The sequence below is a fragment of the Rana temporaria genome, chromosome 3 (assembly GCF_905171775.1).
Source record: "Rana temporaria chromosome 3, aRanTem1.1, whole genome shotgun sequence".
NCBI lineage: Eukaryota > Metazoa > Chordata > Amphibia > Anura > Ranidae > Rana > Rana temporaria.
The window spans coordinates 414,651,184-414,666,739 of record NC_053491.1 but is presented as its reverse complement, the minus strand read 5'-3'; the positions used below and the strand labels follow the sequence as shown (position 1 = coordinate 414,666,739).

At 43.0% G+C, this 15,556-nt stretch overlaps 1 protein-coding gene across 1 annotated transcript in view; it reads right to left on the bottom strand.

Moving 5' to 3' along the window:
• Positions 1–15,556, bottom strand: part of LOC120933088 (zinc metalloproteinase/disintegrin ussurin-like) — a 69,752-nt gene that overhangs the window by 8,892 nt on the left and 45,304 nt on the right. Inside the window, exon 8 of the mRNA XM_040346087.1 lies at positions 10,438–10,522. Coding sequence (XP_040202021.1) covers positions 10,438–10,522 — 85 coding nt within the window. The remainder of the gene's footprint in view (positions 1–10,437; positions 10,523–15,556) is intronic.

The window sequence follows — 15,556 nt, the reverse complement described above, 5'->3', positions numbered from 1 at the left end:
AAATGCCCACACTTAAGATGGCCACGGTCTAATGCTAGTTTATAACATTTCAAAATGCTGTAATAACCTAACAAAACGAACCTTAGTTTGCAGACTAACTTTACTAAAATACATTAAGCTTGTGTATTATTGGGGTATTTTTATTTAAAAAGTGTAATTTTGGCCGGAACTCCACTTTAAATATGGAACAGATATGGAACTTAATATTCACAACTCCAATCACAACCACTAGAGGGTGCCTGTGCATCACAAAATATGATCCTTATATTATCCAAGCGATTAACAATACCCACAAGATAAGGCACCTAATGTACTATCTATTAACTCCAAAGTGCTCAACAACCCTCTGAAACGCAAATCTTTATGGACCGAAGCTTTTTTGAACCATAGCGATATACTATGTGCACAAGAGACTCATTTTAGCTCAATAACCCACCTAAATGCCCGCATAAGAATTACCCTTTTGTTTTCACTGCAAATGCAGGCTCTAAAACCAAGGGTGTTCTTTTTTTCTAGCATGCCATCAAGCATACTAGCGCGATCTAAAGTATGCCTTTATTTTTATTTTTTGGCGCCGTACTCACAGTTTACTGCCGTAGTGACGTTTCAGACTCCCCGCGGGGAATGGGCGTTCCTATGCAGAGGGAAGATGATTGACGGCCAGCTATGGCGCGTCACGCTTCCCGAAAATAGCCGGAGTAGGACTCGGCGCTATACGTCGCCTGCGCACAGACATCGGAGCTGACTGCGCAGGCGCCGTGAAGAGCCAAGTCCTATTTCGGCTACTTTCGGGAAGCGTGACGCGCCATAGCCGGCCGTCAATCATCTTCCCTCTGCATAGGAACGCCCATTCCCCGCGGGGAGTCTGAAACTTCACTACGGGAGTAAACTGTGAGTACGGCGCAAAAAATAAAAAATAAAGGCATACTGTAGCTCACGCTACTATGCTGGATTTGATGGTAGAAACTTGGTTTTTAGGGTGAACCACCTCTTTAATGCAGGGTTCGACAAAATCAGCAATTGCGCATAGAATTAGCGACCTGGCGCCCAGGGAAGCTTAGGCCTGCAGAAGGCCGCAAAGCCGCGGCCTCAATTACCGTCTGGTGCGGCCTGACGCGATCCCGCGGCGGGGGAGGATGGGTGTCTCCGTGCGCCCCCACCTTCCCTGCCGCATGATCACAGCGGACCGCGCCGGCAGGTAATTGAGGCCGCGGCTTTGCGTCCTTCTGCAGGCCTAAGCTTCCTTCTGTGATCTGGCGCCATCTTGTGGTGGCTGTTGGCATGACAAGTAAACCAGCAATGCAGCAATTCTAATGGAGCTTCCACAGTGTTTTCACTGCCATCTCCTTCCCTCTAATTAGAGCCCCCAAACATTATATATATTTTTTATTCTAACACCCTAGAGAATAAAATGGCGGTCGTTGCAATACTTTCTGTCACACCGTATTTGCACAACGATCTTACAAGCACACTATTTTTGGGGAAAAATACACTTTTTTTTTATAAAAAAATAAGACAACAGTAAAGTTAGCCCAATTTTTTTTATATTGTGAAAGATAATGTTACGCCGAGTAAATTGATACCCAACATGTCATGCTTCAAAATTGCGTCCGCTCTTGGAATGGTGACAAACTTTTACCCTTTAAAATTTCCATAGGCGACGTTTAAAAAATTCTGCAGGTTGCATGTTTTGAGTTACAGAGGAGGTCTAGGGCTAGAATTATTTCTCTCGCTCTACCAATCGCGGCTATACCTCACATTTGTGGTTTGAATACCGTTTACATATTCAGGCACTACTCACCTATGCGTTCGCTTCTGCGCGCAAGCTCGGCTGGATGGGGCGCGTTTTCTGGTTCCTAACTTTTTTAACTGGCTCCTAGATTCCAAGCAAATTTGTCAAACCCTGAGTTAATGTATACTCCCCCCAACAAATACCAAGTTCATTTTTTCAACAAACTTATGAAAAAGGTCAAATCTTATCAACAAGGTCTACTGATTGTATGCAGAGTCTTCAATGTCACCCCAGACCCATCATTGGATTCTACGTCCCACACTAAGTGTTCTAATTCCACGCTACTACCTTCTATTCACAATCAAAACCTATATGATGCATGGCGTTGCTTGCTTGCCGGTGAAAAGGACTTTACCTTCTTTTCTCCACCTCACCAAATCTACACTAGAATAGACCATTTCTTAGTCTATCAACTCAAGTTCTACTTCGAACCAAAGCCGTCACCATAAATTCAATAACATGGTCTGACCATGCTTCTATTGTGCTATCTATAGCAGACTCGACTTCTTTCAAACTGTGTCCAATATGTAGAATTAACTCATACTTATTGCAACAAGAAGAGTCAAAGGCAACTCTCCGGGCTCACTTGAAGGATATTTTTAATAATAATGCAGGTTCGGTACAAGACCCATTTATATTATGGAACGTTTATAAGGGGTATCATTGTTCAGTTGGGAGCAAGAGCCAAGAGGCAGAGGCAAAAGCGGTTAGCTAAATTCACAAAGGAAATCTCAATCATAGACACCCAAAATAAACGTAACACTACCCCGGCCCTTTCTCAAAAATTAGCGCAACTCAGATGAGGCCTTAGACTCCTATTACTAGAAAACTTTGAGAAATCACCTAGAAGATTAACCACTTAAGACCTGGACCTTTAGGCAGCTAAAAGACCTGGCCAGTTTTTGCGATTCGGCACTACGTAGCTTTAACTGACAATTGCGCGGTCATGCGACGTGGCTCCCAAACAAAATTGGCGTCCTTTTTTTCCCATAAATAGAGCTTTCTTTTGGTGGTATTTGATCGCCTCTGCGGTTTTTATTTTTTGCGCTATAAACAAAAATAGAGCGACAATTTTGAAAAAAATGCAATATTTTTAAATTTTTGCTATAATAAATATCCCCCAAAAATATATAAAAAAAAAATGTTTTCCTCAGTTTAGGCCGATGCGTATTCTTCTACCTATTTTTGGTAAAAAAAATCGCAATAAGCGTTTATCGATTGGTTTGCGCAAAATGTATAGCGTTTACAAAATAGGGGATCGTTTTATTGCATTTTTATAAAAAAAAAAAATTTTTACTACTAATTGCAGCGATCAGCGATTTTTTTCGTGACTGCGACATTATGGCGGACACTTCAGACAATTTTGACACATTTTTGGGGCCATTGTCATTTTCACAGCAAAAAATGCATTAAAAATGCATTGTTTACTGTGAAAATGACAATTGCAGTTTGGGAGTTAACCACAAGGGGGCGCTGAAGGGGTTAAGTGTGACCTCATCTGTGTTTCTAACTGTAGGGGGGTGTGGCTGTAGGTGTGACATCATTGATTGTGTTTCCCTATTTAAGGGAACACACGATCAATGACGGCGCCACAGTGAAGAATGGGGAAGCTGTGTTTACACACAGCTCTCCCCGTTCTTCAGCTCTGGGGACCGATCGCGGGACTCCAGCGGCTATCGGGTCCGCAGGTCCTGCGGTCACGGAGCTTCGGACCGGGCTGCGGGACGCGACCCCACGGCTGGGCTTAAAGGGCCACGTACAGGTACGTGGATGTGCCCAGCCATGCCATTCTGCAGACGTATATCGGCGTGAAGGGGTCCTTAAGTGGTTAAAGATAACTTATTATGTTAATGGTAATAGAGCTGGCAAACTTTTAGCACAGAATATTAGAGGGCACAGATAGAGAAGTAAAATACCCTATATAATTCATCCAGGAACTAAGCAAAAAGAATACCACCCCCCAAAAATAGCAGACGCCTTTAGTTTGTAATACTGATCACTATATAACTTGAAAATGACATACCAGCCAACCCCAGAAGCAATCCACAGATTTCTAGATGCATTATCCATACCAAAATTGTCACCAGACCAGCTAGGTTCACACTGCTGCGAATTCAAAATCGCATTTTACCGCGATCTCGCGGCCACGATTTTGCCGCGATTTTGCCGCGATTTTCCGCGATTTCGGCCACAATTTAATGTAAATCGCGGCCCGAAATCGCAAAAAGTAGTACAGGAACTACTTTTTGAAATCGCAGATGCGGCGTCGCACTGATTAGGACAGTGCCATTGCAGACAATTGCCGGCAAATGCCGCCGATTTGAGATGCGATTTGACATGTCAAATCGCATCTCAAATCGTTCCAAATCATACCCAGTGTGAACCAGGGCTCACTCTCTAAATTTACCATTCACTGATTAAGAGATTTACAAAATCATTGAATCTCTTCCTCCAAACAAATCACCTGGCCCTGATGGCTTCAATGGGGAATACTACAATAAATTCATGACCCTGTTATCCCCACACCTAATACAAAATAACAAATACCGCCGCCTCTGCCTCTTTCCCACCTGAAATGCTAGAAGCACTGATTGTAACCTTGCCTAAGCCAGGGAAAGAACCCAATTCCCCTTTAAACTTTAGACCAATTTCACTTAAAAATTTGAAACTATATGCAAAATTAAAAGCCTTACGTTTTGTTAACATATTACACACTCATTCACCCTGACCAAACAGGCAATATTTGGATGCTACCCAAACACTGGTGAACATTATTCACATGGCAGGGATGCAGAAAAGGCTTTCTCTGCTTCTAACATTGGATGCAAAGAAGGCTTTTGACCGTATACACTGGCTAGATTTGGCCAGAGTATTGGAATAGTTTGACTTTGTGGGTAATATCCTAACGGCCATTATGGATTCATATTCCAAAACGCCAGCTCAAGTTTATTTATCTGGTATTTTATCTTCATCATTTACCATATCAAATGGAACGAGGCAAGGGTGTACATTGTCTCCCTTGATATTCAACCTTTTGATGGAACCCTTAGCTATTTACATTAAAAATCATTCTGATATTAAAGGTTTTCCAGCAGGCAACAATATATATTCCATAAGCTTATTCGCTGACAACATTATCATGATTATGACAGAAGTGGACTCTTCCCTGGCTGCGGAACATGAAGCTTTAGATCTGTTCAATCGCATATCATATTATAAGGTCAATGAAAGCAAATCTCACATATTCCATGCAGGGCATCGGTTGCACGCGTCTCGCGGTTCCCTTCCTCATGCCAAAACTTCTAAGTGCTGGCCTCTCTTCACACCGGCTCTCTCCTCTCGTGCTGGACTCCAGGCTGGGGATGGAGTGGAGACCCAGCAGGAGAGCGCTTTGATTCTACAGGGAGCCCGATCAGCAGCTGCCCCTGGTTTTAATCACATTTATCTGTCAGTGGGGAAGCCCACTGACAGATCATCAGTTGTTAAGGACCCCGCTCCTTAACAACCGATAATTGCTGCATTCTTTTGTGTACATTTCAGTTGTCTGTGGGAGAATCCTGCTCACAGCTGAAAGAACCGAGCCAGTAGGTATCGATTTTAGATATCGGTGCATTTGCACGATTACTGGTACTCATGCAGTTGCTTAGTATTGGTACAACCCTATATAGAAGCTTTCTTACACCAGATGATCGTGGAAAGGCTTGCACTCAAATCTATAGTGCCAATTTGGCTTCTTCCTTACAGACAACTTTTTTTTTCTGTCAGGTGACCCAACGGCGGATTCGGGGGGGGGGGGGCAACAGGGCAATTTTTTTTTAAACTGCTTTTAAGCTGCCAAGTCTCTCACTCTCTCTCTGTCATCACCAGGGCCGATCTGGTGCAGCCCTGTAGGCTGCCTGTCCTGAGGCTGCTTTGAGCTGTAGCTGACTGCAGCGCTTCCCCTCTCTCCCGCGAGTATGACACCGGGCATCTCTCGCTGTGTGTGAGAGCTGGTTCTGTGTTCGGCTGTGCTGCCTGTGATAGACCTGCTCATGTGATAGTAGATGGAGATGGAACACTGATTAAATCAGTGTTTTGTCTATCACACAAGCCTGTCTAGGGGGGGGGACCTTGCTAGAGCACACTGCCCTGCCAAACACAGACCTACAGCTCCTGTTTGTTCCATGACACACGTCGGGAGAGGAGATACCTGCTGTGTGTGATCGAGGCAATGCCATGGTGAGTGCCATGCACAGTGAGGCTTCATTCATATACAAAAGTGGGGTTGCATTCATATACAAAGTGGGGCTGCATTCATATACAAAGTGGGGCTGCATTCATATTCAAAATGGGGCTGCATTCATATACAAAGTGGGGCTGCATTCATATGCAAAGTGGGGCTGCATTCATAGACAAAATTGGGACTGCATTCATAGACAAAAGTGGGACTGCATTCATAGACAAAAGTGGGACTGCATTCATAGACAAAGTGGGGCTGCATTAATATACAAAAGTGGGGCTGCATTAATATACAAAAGTGGGGCTGCATTAATATACAAAAGTGGGGCTGCATTCATATACAAAGTGGGGCTGCATTCATATACAAAGTGGGGCAGCATGCATATACAAAGTGGGGCTGCATTCATATACAAAGTGGGGCTGCATTAATATACAAAAGTGGGACTGCATTCATAGACAAAAGTGGGACTGCATTCATAGACAAAAGTGGGGCTGCATTTATATACAAAGGTGGGGCTGCATTTATATACAAAAGTGGGACTGCATTAATATACAAAAGTGGGGCTGCATTTATATACAAAAGTGGGACTGCATTCATATACAAAAGTGGGGCTGCATTTATATACAAAAGTGGGACTGCATTTATATACAAATGTGGGGCTGCATTCATATACAAAAGTGGGACTGCATTCATATACAAAAGTGGGGCTGTATTTATATATACAGTGGGGCTGCATTTATATACAAAAGTGGGACTGCATTAATATACAAAAGTGGGACTGAATTTATATACAAAAGTGGGACTGCATTCATATACAAAAGTGGGGCTGCATTCATATACAAAAGTGGGGCTGTATTTATATATACAGTGGGGCTGCATTTATATACAAAAGTGGGACTGCATTAATATACAAAAGTGGGACTGAATTTATATACAAAAGTGGGACTGAATTTATATACAAAAGTGGGACTGCATTTATATACAAAAGTGGGGCTGCATTAATATACAAAAGTGGGGCTGCATTAATATACAAAAGTGGGGCTGAATTCATATACAAAATTGGGGCTGCATTTATATTAGAGGTCGACCGATATGGGTTTTTCTCTGGCCGATGCCGATATTTAGAAATCTGGGCGGCCGATGGCCGATATATAATGCCGATTTTTGCGGCCGATATTTTAGGCCGATTTTTTTTTTTTTTTTTTTATTGGTGGCACTGGCTTGTGGCACTAATTGGTACTGGAAGGAAGATGGCACTAGCAGAAGGCACTTATTGGCACTGGCAGGTTGCACTGGATGGCACTGAAAGATGGTACTAGCAGGTGGCACTGATTGGCAGATGGCACTGGTTGGCACTGGCAGATGGCACATGGCACTGGCAGGTGACACTGGCAAATGGCACTGGTTGGCACTGGCAGGTGGCACTGGGTGGCAATAGTTAGCACTGGTTGGCATTGGCAGGTGGCACTGATGGATTTAGTTTGCACTGGTAGGTGGCACTGGATTGCACTGGCAGGTGGCACTGGATGGAAAGTGGCACTAACTGGCACTGGATGGTGGCACTGGTATTGGCACTGGCAGGTGGCATTGGTGGATGGCACTGAATGGAAGGTGGCACTAATTGGCACTGGATGGTGGCACTGGCAGATGGCACTGGACCTGTACCAGCAACACTTAATGCTGGCTAATATTACAGCCTCTGCACCTAAGAAGACAAATACCTATCAAACCCACAACAATATTTAAGCAATCATCAACTGAAATTCTAGCTAGCTAGCAAGCACATCGAATATTACCACTCCTCAGTCAGGTCTGCCAATCAAGCATGCAGTCAGAGTCTTCCCGGCAAGGTCTCCCAAATCCAGTCTTCCTCCAGTATAGACACCCCCCCCCAGTAGTACAGACACCAGAGTGTCCCACGAGCGCGGGCCCCTCCTCCTCTGTGGGCGTAAACAGAGGAGGGACGCCGCGCTGGGTGTACCAAGATGGCCGCGGCTCCGGAGCTAGGCCAAAGCCGCGGTCTTTCCTGATGCTATGACCGCGGCGGGAATCCGCGAATCTGCGGATTGCCTCCGCGGTCACAGCATCAGGAAAGGCTGCGGCTTCGGCCTAACTCCGGATCCGTATCACCGCTAGCGGGAATTGTAAAATATCGGCCTGATTTGGATAAAAATCGGCCGATGCCGATTTCTCCAAAACGGCCAAATATCGGCCAATATATCGGCCTGCCGATATATCGGTCGACCTCTAATTTATATACAAAAGTGGGGCTATATTTATATACAAAAGTGGGACTGCATTTATATACAAAAGTGGGACTGAATTTATTTACAAAAGTGGGACTGAATTTATATACAAAAGTGGGACTGCATTTATATACAAAAGTGGGACTGCATTTATATACAAAAGTGGGGCTGCATTCATATACAAAAGTGGGACTGAATTTATATAAAAAAGTGGGACTGCATTTATATACAAAAGTGGGACTGAATTTATATATACAGTGTGACTGAATTTATATACAAAAGTGGGGCTGCATTTATATACAAAAGTGGGGCTGCATTTATATACAAAAGTGGGACTGAATTTATATACAAAAGTGGGACTGCATTTATATACAAAAGTGGGGCTGCATTCATATACACAAGTGGGGCTGAATTCATATACAAAAGTGGGGCTACATTTATATACAAAAGTGGGGCTGCATTTATATACAAAAGTGGGACTGCATTAATATACAAAAGTGGGGCTGCGTTCATATGTACAGTGAGGCTGCAATGATGGGCACTGATGAGGCTGCATTGATCTCTTGTACCATGTCGTCACTCTCTGACCATCTCTTGTACCATGTCTCCAGTCTCTGACCATCCCTTGTACCATGACCATCCCTTGTACCACATCTGCAGTCTGTGACCATCCCTTGTACCATGTCTCCAGTCTCTGACCATCCCTTGTACCATGTCTGCAGTCTCTGACCATCTCTTGTACCATGTCTGCAGTCTCTGACCATCCCTTGTACCACGTCTGCAGTCTCTGACCATCTCCTGTATCATGTCTGCATTCTCTGACCATCTCTTGTACCACGTCTGCAGTCTCTGACCATCTCTTGTACCACATCTGCAGTCTCTGACCATCTCTTGTGCCATGTCTGCAGTCCCTGACAATCGTCTACAAACTATGGGATAGATTTATGGCATTTATATTTAAATATTTTTTACTAGTAATGGCGGCGATCATTGATTTTTTAGGTACTGCAACATTGCAACATTGCAGCGGACACCTAATTGAGTTCTGTAATCAACACCTTATTTTCTGGCAGTGCCCCTCCCGAGACTAGACTCTGGATCCGCCCTTGAGGTGACCATGGACACATGATACTGATCACTAAAAGGGCGTCAAGGGCCATGACTTATCATGCTGCAATATCATTTAAGAAGTGCTCAATAGTCATTTTAGTATGTCTTAAAGCCCAATTCCACCTTTGGGCAAAACACCCAATCCTTTTTTTTCCCAACACTGGCCATCATGAAAGTGCCTGGGCTTATAGGAGAATGCTGCAAAGAATGGTGGGGAATGGTGGTGAAGGACAGGAGGGAGGCGGCTGGAGAAGGAGGTGACAATAAACATGGAATTGAGTTTAAAGCACTATTTGGCTCTTCTAAATCAATACTAAACAGCCTCTCAAAAGCACTTTAATACATTTCGCACTAAAGCACTTATAAATGAGATTATCAGCGTGAAACAATTCAGATAACTAAAATAGGACTAAAACTAAATAGAAATTTGATGTCAAAATTAACACTGCAGGACAGAACAAAAGAAAAAAAAATAGGTGATGTTTCAGATCCCTCAAATGGCAGCAGACCTAGATCAGATTGCGTAGTGATAACTTTTACTGTTTGGTCATACAGAAAGGCCATGTACTATCAACGGTCAACTTAAAAAAATAGACATGACGGGGTAATGCAAGAATTTGAATAATTAGTCTTAAATTATTATAACTGTGAAGATTTACATGTAGAAGATATACAGACCCCCAGAGCTTTTTTTCTCAGAAAATAGGTGCAGGAACTCAACCACGACCCCGTTAAGATTTCAAAAACAGTAGAAGGGTCTTAAAGGGGCATTAAATACCAGGATTGTATTACATACAGAGTGCAGAGTTCGGGGGGTTACACACAGAGTGCAGAGCTGTCACTTGTAAACACAGAAACCAGACTTCTGTGTTTACAAGTGATTGTGGTAAGCAGGCACCAAAGGGTCTGAGCCAAAGGTGGTGGAACTGAGTTCCCCCAAGTTCCCCCTGAAAAAAAGCCCTGCAGACCCCCATCCTTGTCTGCCAACTGCTTCAAGTCAGGTCATATGCAAACCTTCAAAATCATAATGATGATTGTGACCAGTTCTGGTTCAGGCTACAGAATCTCACCTGGTCGATTCCTGCAGAATATTGTTCACTGCACATAGCTCCGAGAGTTGCCAGTCCAACTGTAGGACCCTCAAAGTCTGTATTCCTGTAAACCAAACACAAGTACCGTATGTAAGAGCTAATGATCTCTATCTGGAAATGTGTACAAATGTTGTCATTGTCCATAGTGAAGATCTGGATAAAGGAAAATCTAACTTTCTTTATTGTGATGAGGCATGGCCAAAGACAGGAGCATTCCTGATGAACTGGATCCTCCAGATGTCTTGGAATAAAGTCTACTCTTTTAAAATGAAAGTAGTCAGGTGAAGGGGTTTGGACAACATGTACACATTTTTAAAGTCATTATCTGTGTGGTTGGAGGAAAGATTTCCACAATACTTTAAAGGACTACATCTACCATCTGGTTTGGAAATTCAAATTAAATGAAGTTAAATACATTCCAGGTGCATCAAAACAAAAGGCAAGCAAAGCCTCAGTCCCCTTTCACACTTGTACGACTTTTCCGCGATTTTGCCGCGATTTTGAATCAGTACTACTTTGCCACAACTTTGGCACTAACCAAAGAAAAAATACATGGTGTGAGGCAATTCCTTTTCCTGCCATAGTTGTTTCCAGTTCCTGTTTGCTTCCTGGTTGTTGTGGTGTGTTGTGACAGAAAATGTTTGCTACTCAATATATTGCCACATGTGTAAAAATATATTCAGCACCAGAATTTTTTTTTAATTAATTGAATTATTACCGTATTTATCTGCCTATAGCGCGCACCGGCGTATAGCGCGCACCCCTAATCTAGAAGTGAAATTCCTGGATTTTTTTTCTTATTACTTACAGCTTTGGTGTCTTGCCCGGCGTCCATCGGCAGCCTTGTCCGGTCCGGCGTCCGTCTGCCGCCTTCGTGGTGTCCTCCCTGCTTCTCCCGCGCTGTCTCTGAGCCGATCCCCGCTTCCCGCGCTGTGTTTGAACGCCGCCGAATATACCGAGAGCAGTACACTCGGGCACGCTCGGCTCCTCTCAGCTCTTCTCGCATAACCGCGAGGGGAGCCGAGCCTTGCCGAGTGTACCCGAGTGTACTGCGCTCGGATATGTCGGCAGCGGCGTTCAAACACAGCGTGGGAAGCGAGTATCGGCGTATATCGCGCACCCACGATTTTGCCCTGATTTTAAGGGCAAAAAAGTGTGCGGTATATGCCGATAAATACGGTATATATAAATAAATTATATAAAAATATTAAAGCTGCTCCTCTGTGACAAAGTGTAAACTTGCAATGTGTAAAGGTAGATATAGAGGGCGCTCAACTACAAGACGATATCTAACAAATACCCCCTATAATTGATACGTGGTCACGTGGTAGCCTGACGTCCTCTCCGACACTGCAGGAGCTAGCAGAACCCGGTGGAACACACGTCAAACCACGGAGGTGGGAGCGAAGTGAAACCGCCACTAGCGGTGACATATTTGCAGCCCAAGTGCCGGGAGGCACTTTTTAATGTATGAGACCATTTGGCACCTTTTTCTTATGTTCACTTTTAAATAAAAAACAGTATTATGCTATGGGCTTTTTTTTTGTTTTTTTATATATCTAACCTGGGACGCCGAGAGTGAGGCATTTGAGAGCATTCCTGTCAATCCAGCATGTGTGCAGGCACAATCCTGCTAAAAGCCATATCTGACTTTCTTTTTCAATAAAGAAGTCAGATATTTCTGGCAAGCACATTCATATGTTGTGCACTTTTGGGTGACAGAAGCTATTGATGTTTGGTGGCGGAAGTATATCACCTTAAGCAAGAATATAGCTGATAAGAAGATTTTGTTATCAGATTCACTGTTACGCACAATTGGGACTATTTATAAGAGACAATACTAAGCATTGCACTTGTGTTGATGCACTATTGGTATATATTTGTTTTCTTGATCATTGATGATTACAATTATATTTTTATATATTTCTTTACAATTATAGGGGGTATTTGTTAGATATCGTCTTGTAGTATAGCGCCCTCTATATCTACCTTTAATATATTGCCACAGCAGTTGTCATTGCTTGCTGCTGCAGCAGTAGCAGTGCATGAGGAAGAAGAGGAGGAGAAGCGGAGGACAAAGACAAGGACAAGGACATCTCTTTTTTTGGGCTGTGTGGAGCACATTGTTCCTGAGGGAATAACCAGGAAGTGAATGTGTGCTAGAAAAGTGTGCTTGGGAGGGGCTACTATATTAAAAGGATTGGGTGACACAAGGGTCAAAAAGCTGCTTGTGCTTACAGTCGTATTGAAATTGTGTCTATATTATTCAGGTACGATTTGCATGCTACTTGATGGTTTAACATTGAGGTCTATGGACATCAACTCGCATGGAAGTTGGACCAAAGTAGTGCAGGAACTACTTTGAAGTCGGCACGGGTTGTAAAAAACTATGTTTTTCAGGCTCTAGAAAAAGTTTTTTTTCAACTTGATCATAAAACGGCCTTGCCTACACACGATCGTGAAAAAAAAATGCTCCAGCAAAGCGCGGTGACGTACAACACGTACGACGGCACTATAAAGGGGAAGTTCCATTCAGATGGCGCCACCCTTTGGGCTGCTTAAGCTGATTTTGTGTTAGTAAAAGACGGTTTGCGCTTTTCTGTCTGTTACAGCGTGATGAATGTGCTTACTCCATTACGAACGCTAGTTTTACCAGAACGAGCGCTCCCGTCTCATAACTTGCTTCTGAGCATGCGCGGATTTTTCACGTCGTTAAAGCCCACACACGACCATTTTTTACAACCCGAAAAACGACAGCGTTTAAAACGTTGTGAAAAAATAGAGCATGTTCGAAAAAAATATTGGCCGTTTTTCAGAACCCGAAAAATGCTCTGAAGCCCACACACGATCGTTTTTATCCCGAAAAATTATCGTGTGTACGCGGCATCAAAGTCATGCAAATATGAATGGAAGTCATTGAAAATCATGGAGAATGACTTGTCATGCGATTTTTCAGTCCAAAATCGTGGGACAAGTCGTATAAGTGTGAAAGGGAACTTACAGTCCATCCAGGCCTATCTAGGGAATACTTAACCCCTTGATCGCCTCCTAGTGTTAACCCCTTACATCCCAGTGACATTTAAACAGTAATCAGTGGCTATTTTTAACTCTGATCGCTGTTTAAATATTAATAGTCCCAAAAAGTGTCCAAACTGTCTGCCGCAATATCGCAGTTATGTTACCGCCATTACTAGTAAAAAAAATAAAAAAATGCTATAAACCTATCCCCTATTTTGTAGATGCTATAACTTTTGCACAAACCAATCAATTAATGCTTATTGCGATATTTTTATCAAACATATGTAGAAGAATACATATCGGTCTAAACTGATGAACAAATTAGTTTTTTTACATTTTTTGGGTGTATAATTATTATAGCAAAAAGTTAAAAATATATATTTTTTTCAAAATTGTTGTTCTTTTTTGTTTATAGCGGAAAAAAAACAGAGGTGATCAAATACAACCAAAAGAAAGCTCAATGTGTGAAAAAAGGACATCAATTTTATTTGGGTACAGCGTCGCACAACCGTGCAATTGTCAGTTAAAGCGTCACAGTGCCATATCGCAAACAAAATGGTCTAGGCATTAAGGGGGCAAATCCTTCCAGTCCTCAAGTGGTTAACTGACAATTGTGACGCTGTACCCAAATAAAATTCCTTTTTTTTCACAAATTGAGTTTTCTTTTGGTGGTATTTGATCACCTCTGCGGTTTTTATTTTTTGTGCTACAAAAAAAGATGGACAATTTTGAAAAAATAAATAAAAATGTTTTACTTTCTGCTAAAAAAACATAACCAATACATTTTAAAAAAAATCTAATTTCTTCATCAATTTAGGTCAATATGTATTCTGCTACATATTTTTGTTAAACAAAATCCCAATAAGTGCATTGATTGGTTTACCCAAAAGTTACTGTACTAATGACTGTGCACTGGAAGGGGTTAACATCAGGGGTGATCAAAGGGTTAAGTGTGTCCCTAGGGGGTGTTTTTCAACTGTGGGGGTGGTGCTTTGACTCATGGAAAACAGAGATCTGTGTTTTCCCCTCTGGCAGAACAGCGATCTGCCTTGTTTACATGGGCAGAGCGCCGTTCTGCCTCTCCTCAGAACGATTGTCAGTTCCCGGAGGACATCTCATACGCTGGACCCACTGATTGGCTCCCGCTGTTTCCAATCACAGCGGGAGTGGGGCTCCCACAGCGCGTGCACATCCAGGGGGGCGAAGAAAAATGTACAGGTTCGAGATTTCACGCTTAAGGGCCACCCTGCCACAGTATATGTACATGGATTTGGTCCTTAAGCAGTTAAACTATTTCAAAGCCTGGTCTGAAGTTACTTCACCACCTAACTACCGGCCGCCGTCAATTGGCGGCGGCACGATAGCTCCATTGTTCATCATATGACGTCCTCGTCTTTTAGAGCCACTAGGGTGCGCACGCGCCGCCTTACTGGGACTGTGGATCTCTGTGGATCTCTGTGTGTAAACACAGAGATCCACATACTGTCAGGGAGAGGAGACCAATGCTGTGTCCCTTGTACATAGGGACACAGATCGGTCACCTCCCCCAGTCAGTCCCCTCCCCCCACAGTAAGAATCACTCCCAGGGTACACATTTAACCCCTTCCTCTCCCCTAGTGTTAACCCCTTCCCTGCCAGTGACATTTATACAGTAATCAGTGCATAATTATAGCACTGTTGACTGTATAAATGTGAATGGTCCCAAAAATGTGTCAAAAGTGTCCTATGTGTCCACCATAATGTCGCCATAATGTCGCAGTCCCAATAAAAATCGCAGATCGCCGCCATTACTAGTAACAAAATATTATAAAAAAAATCATAATTATGGCCCCTATTTTGTAGGCGCTATAACTTTTGCGCAAACCAGTCACTATACGCTTATTGCGATTTTTTTTTACCAAAGATATGTAGAAGAATATGTATCGCCTAAACTGAGAAAAAAATATAGTTTAAAAAAAAATGGGATATTTATTATATCAAAAAGTAGAAAATATTGGCCCAGATTCAAAGAGATCTGCGCTATATTTGCGGAGGCGCAGGGCAACGATTTTGCCCTGCGCCCACGCAAATATTTTGCACT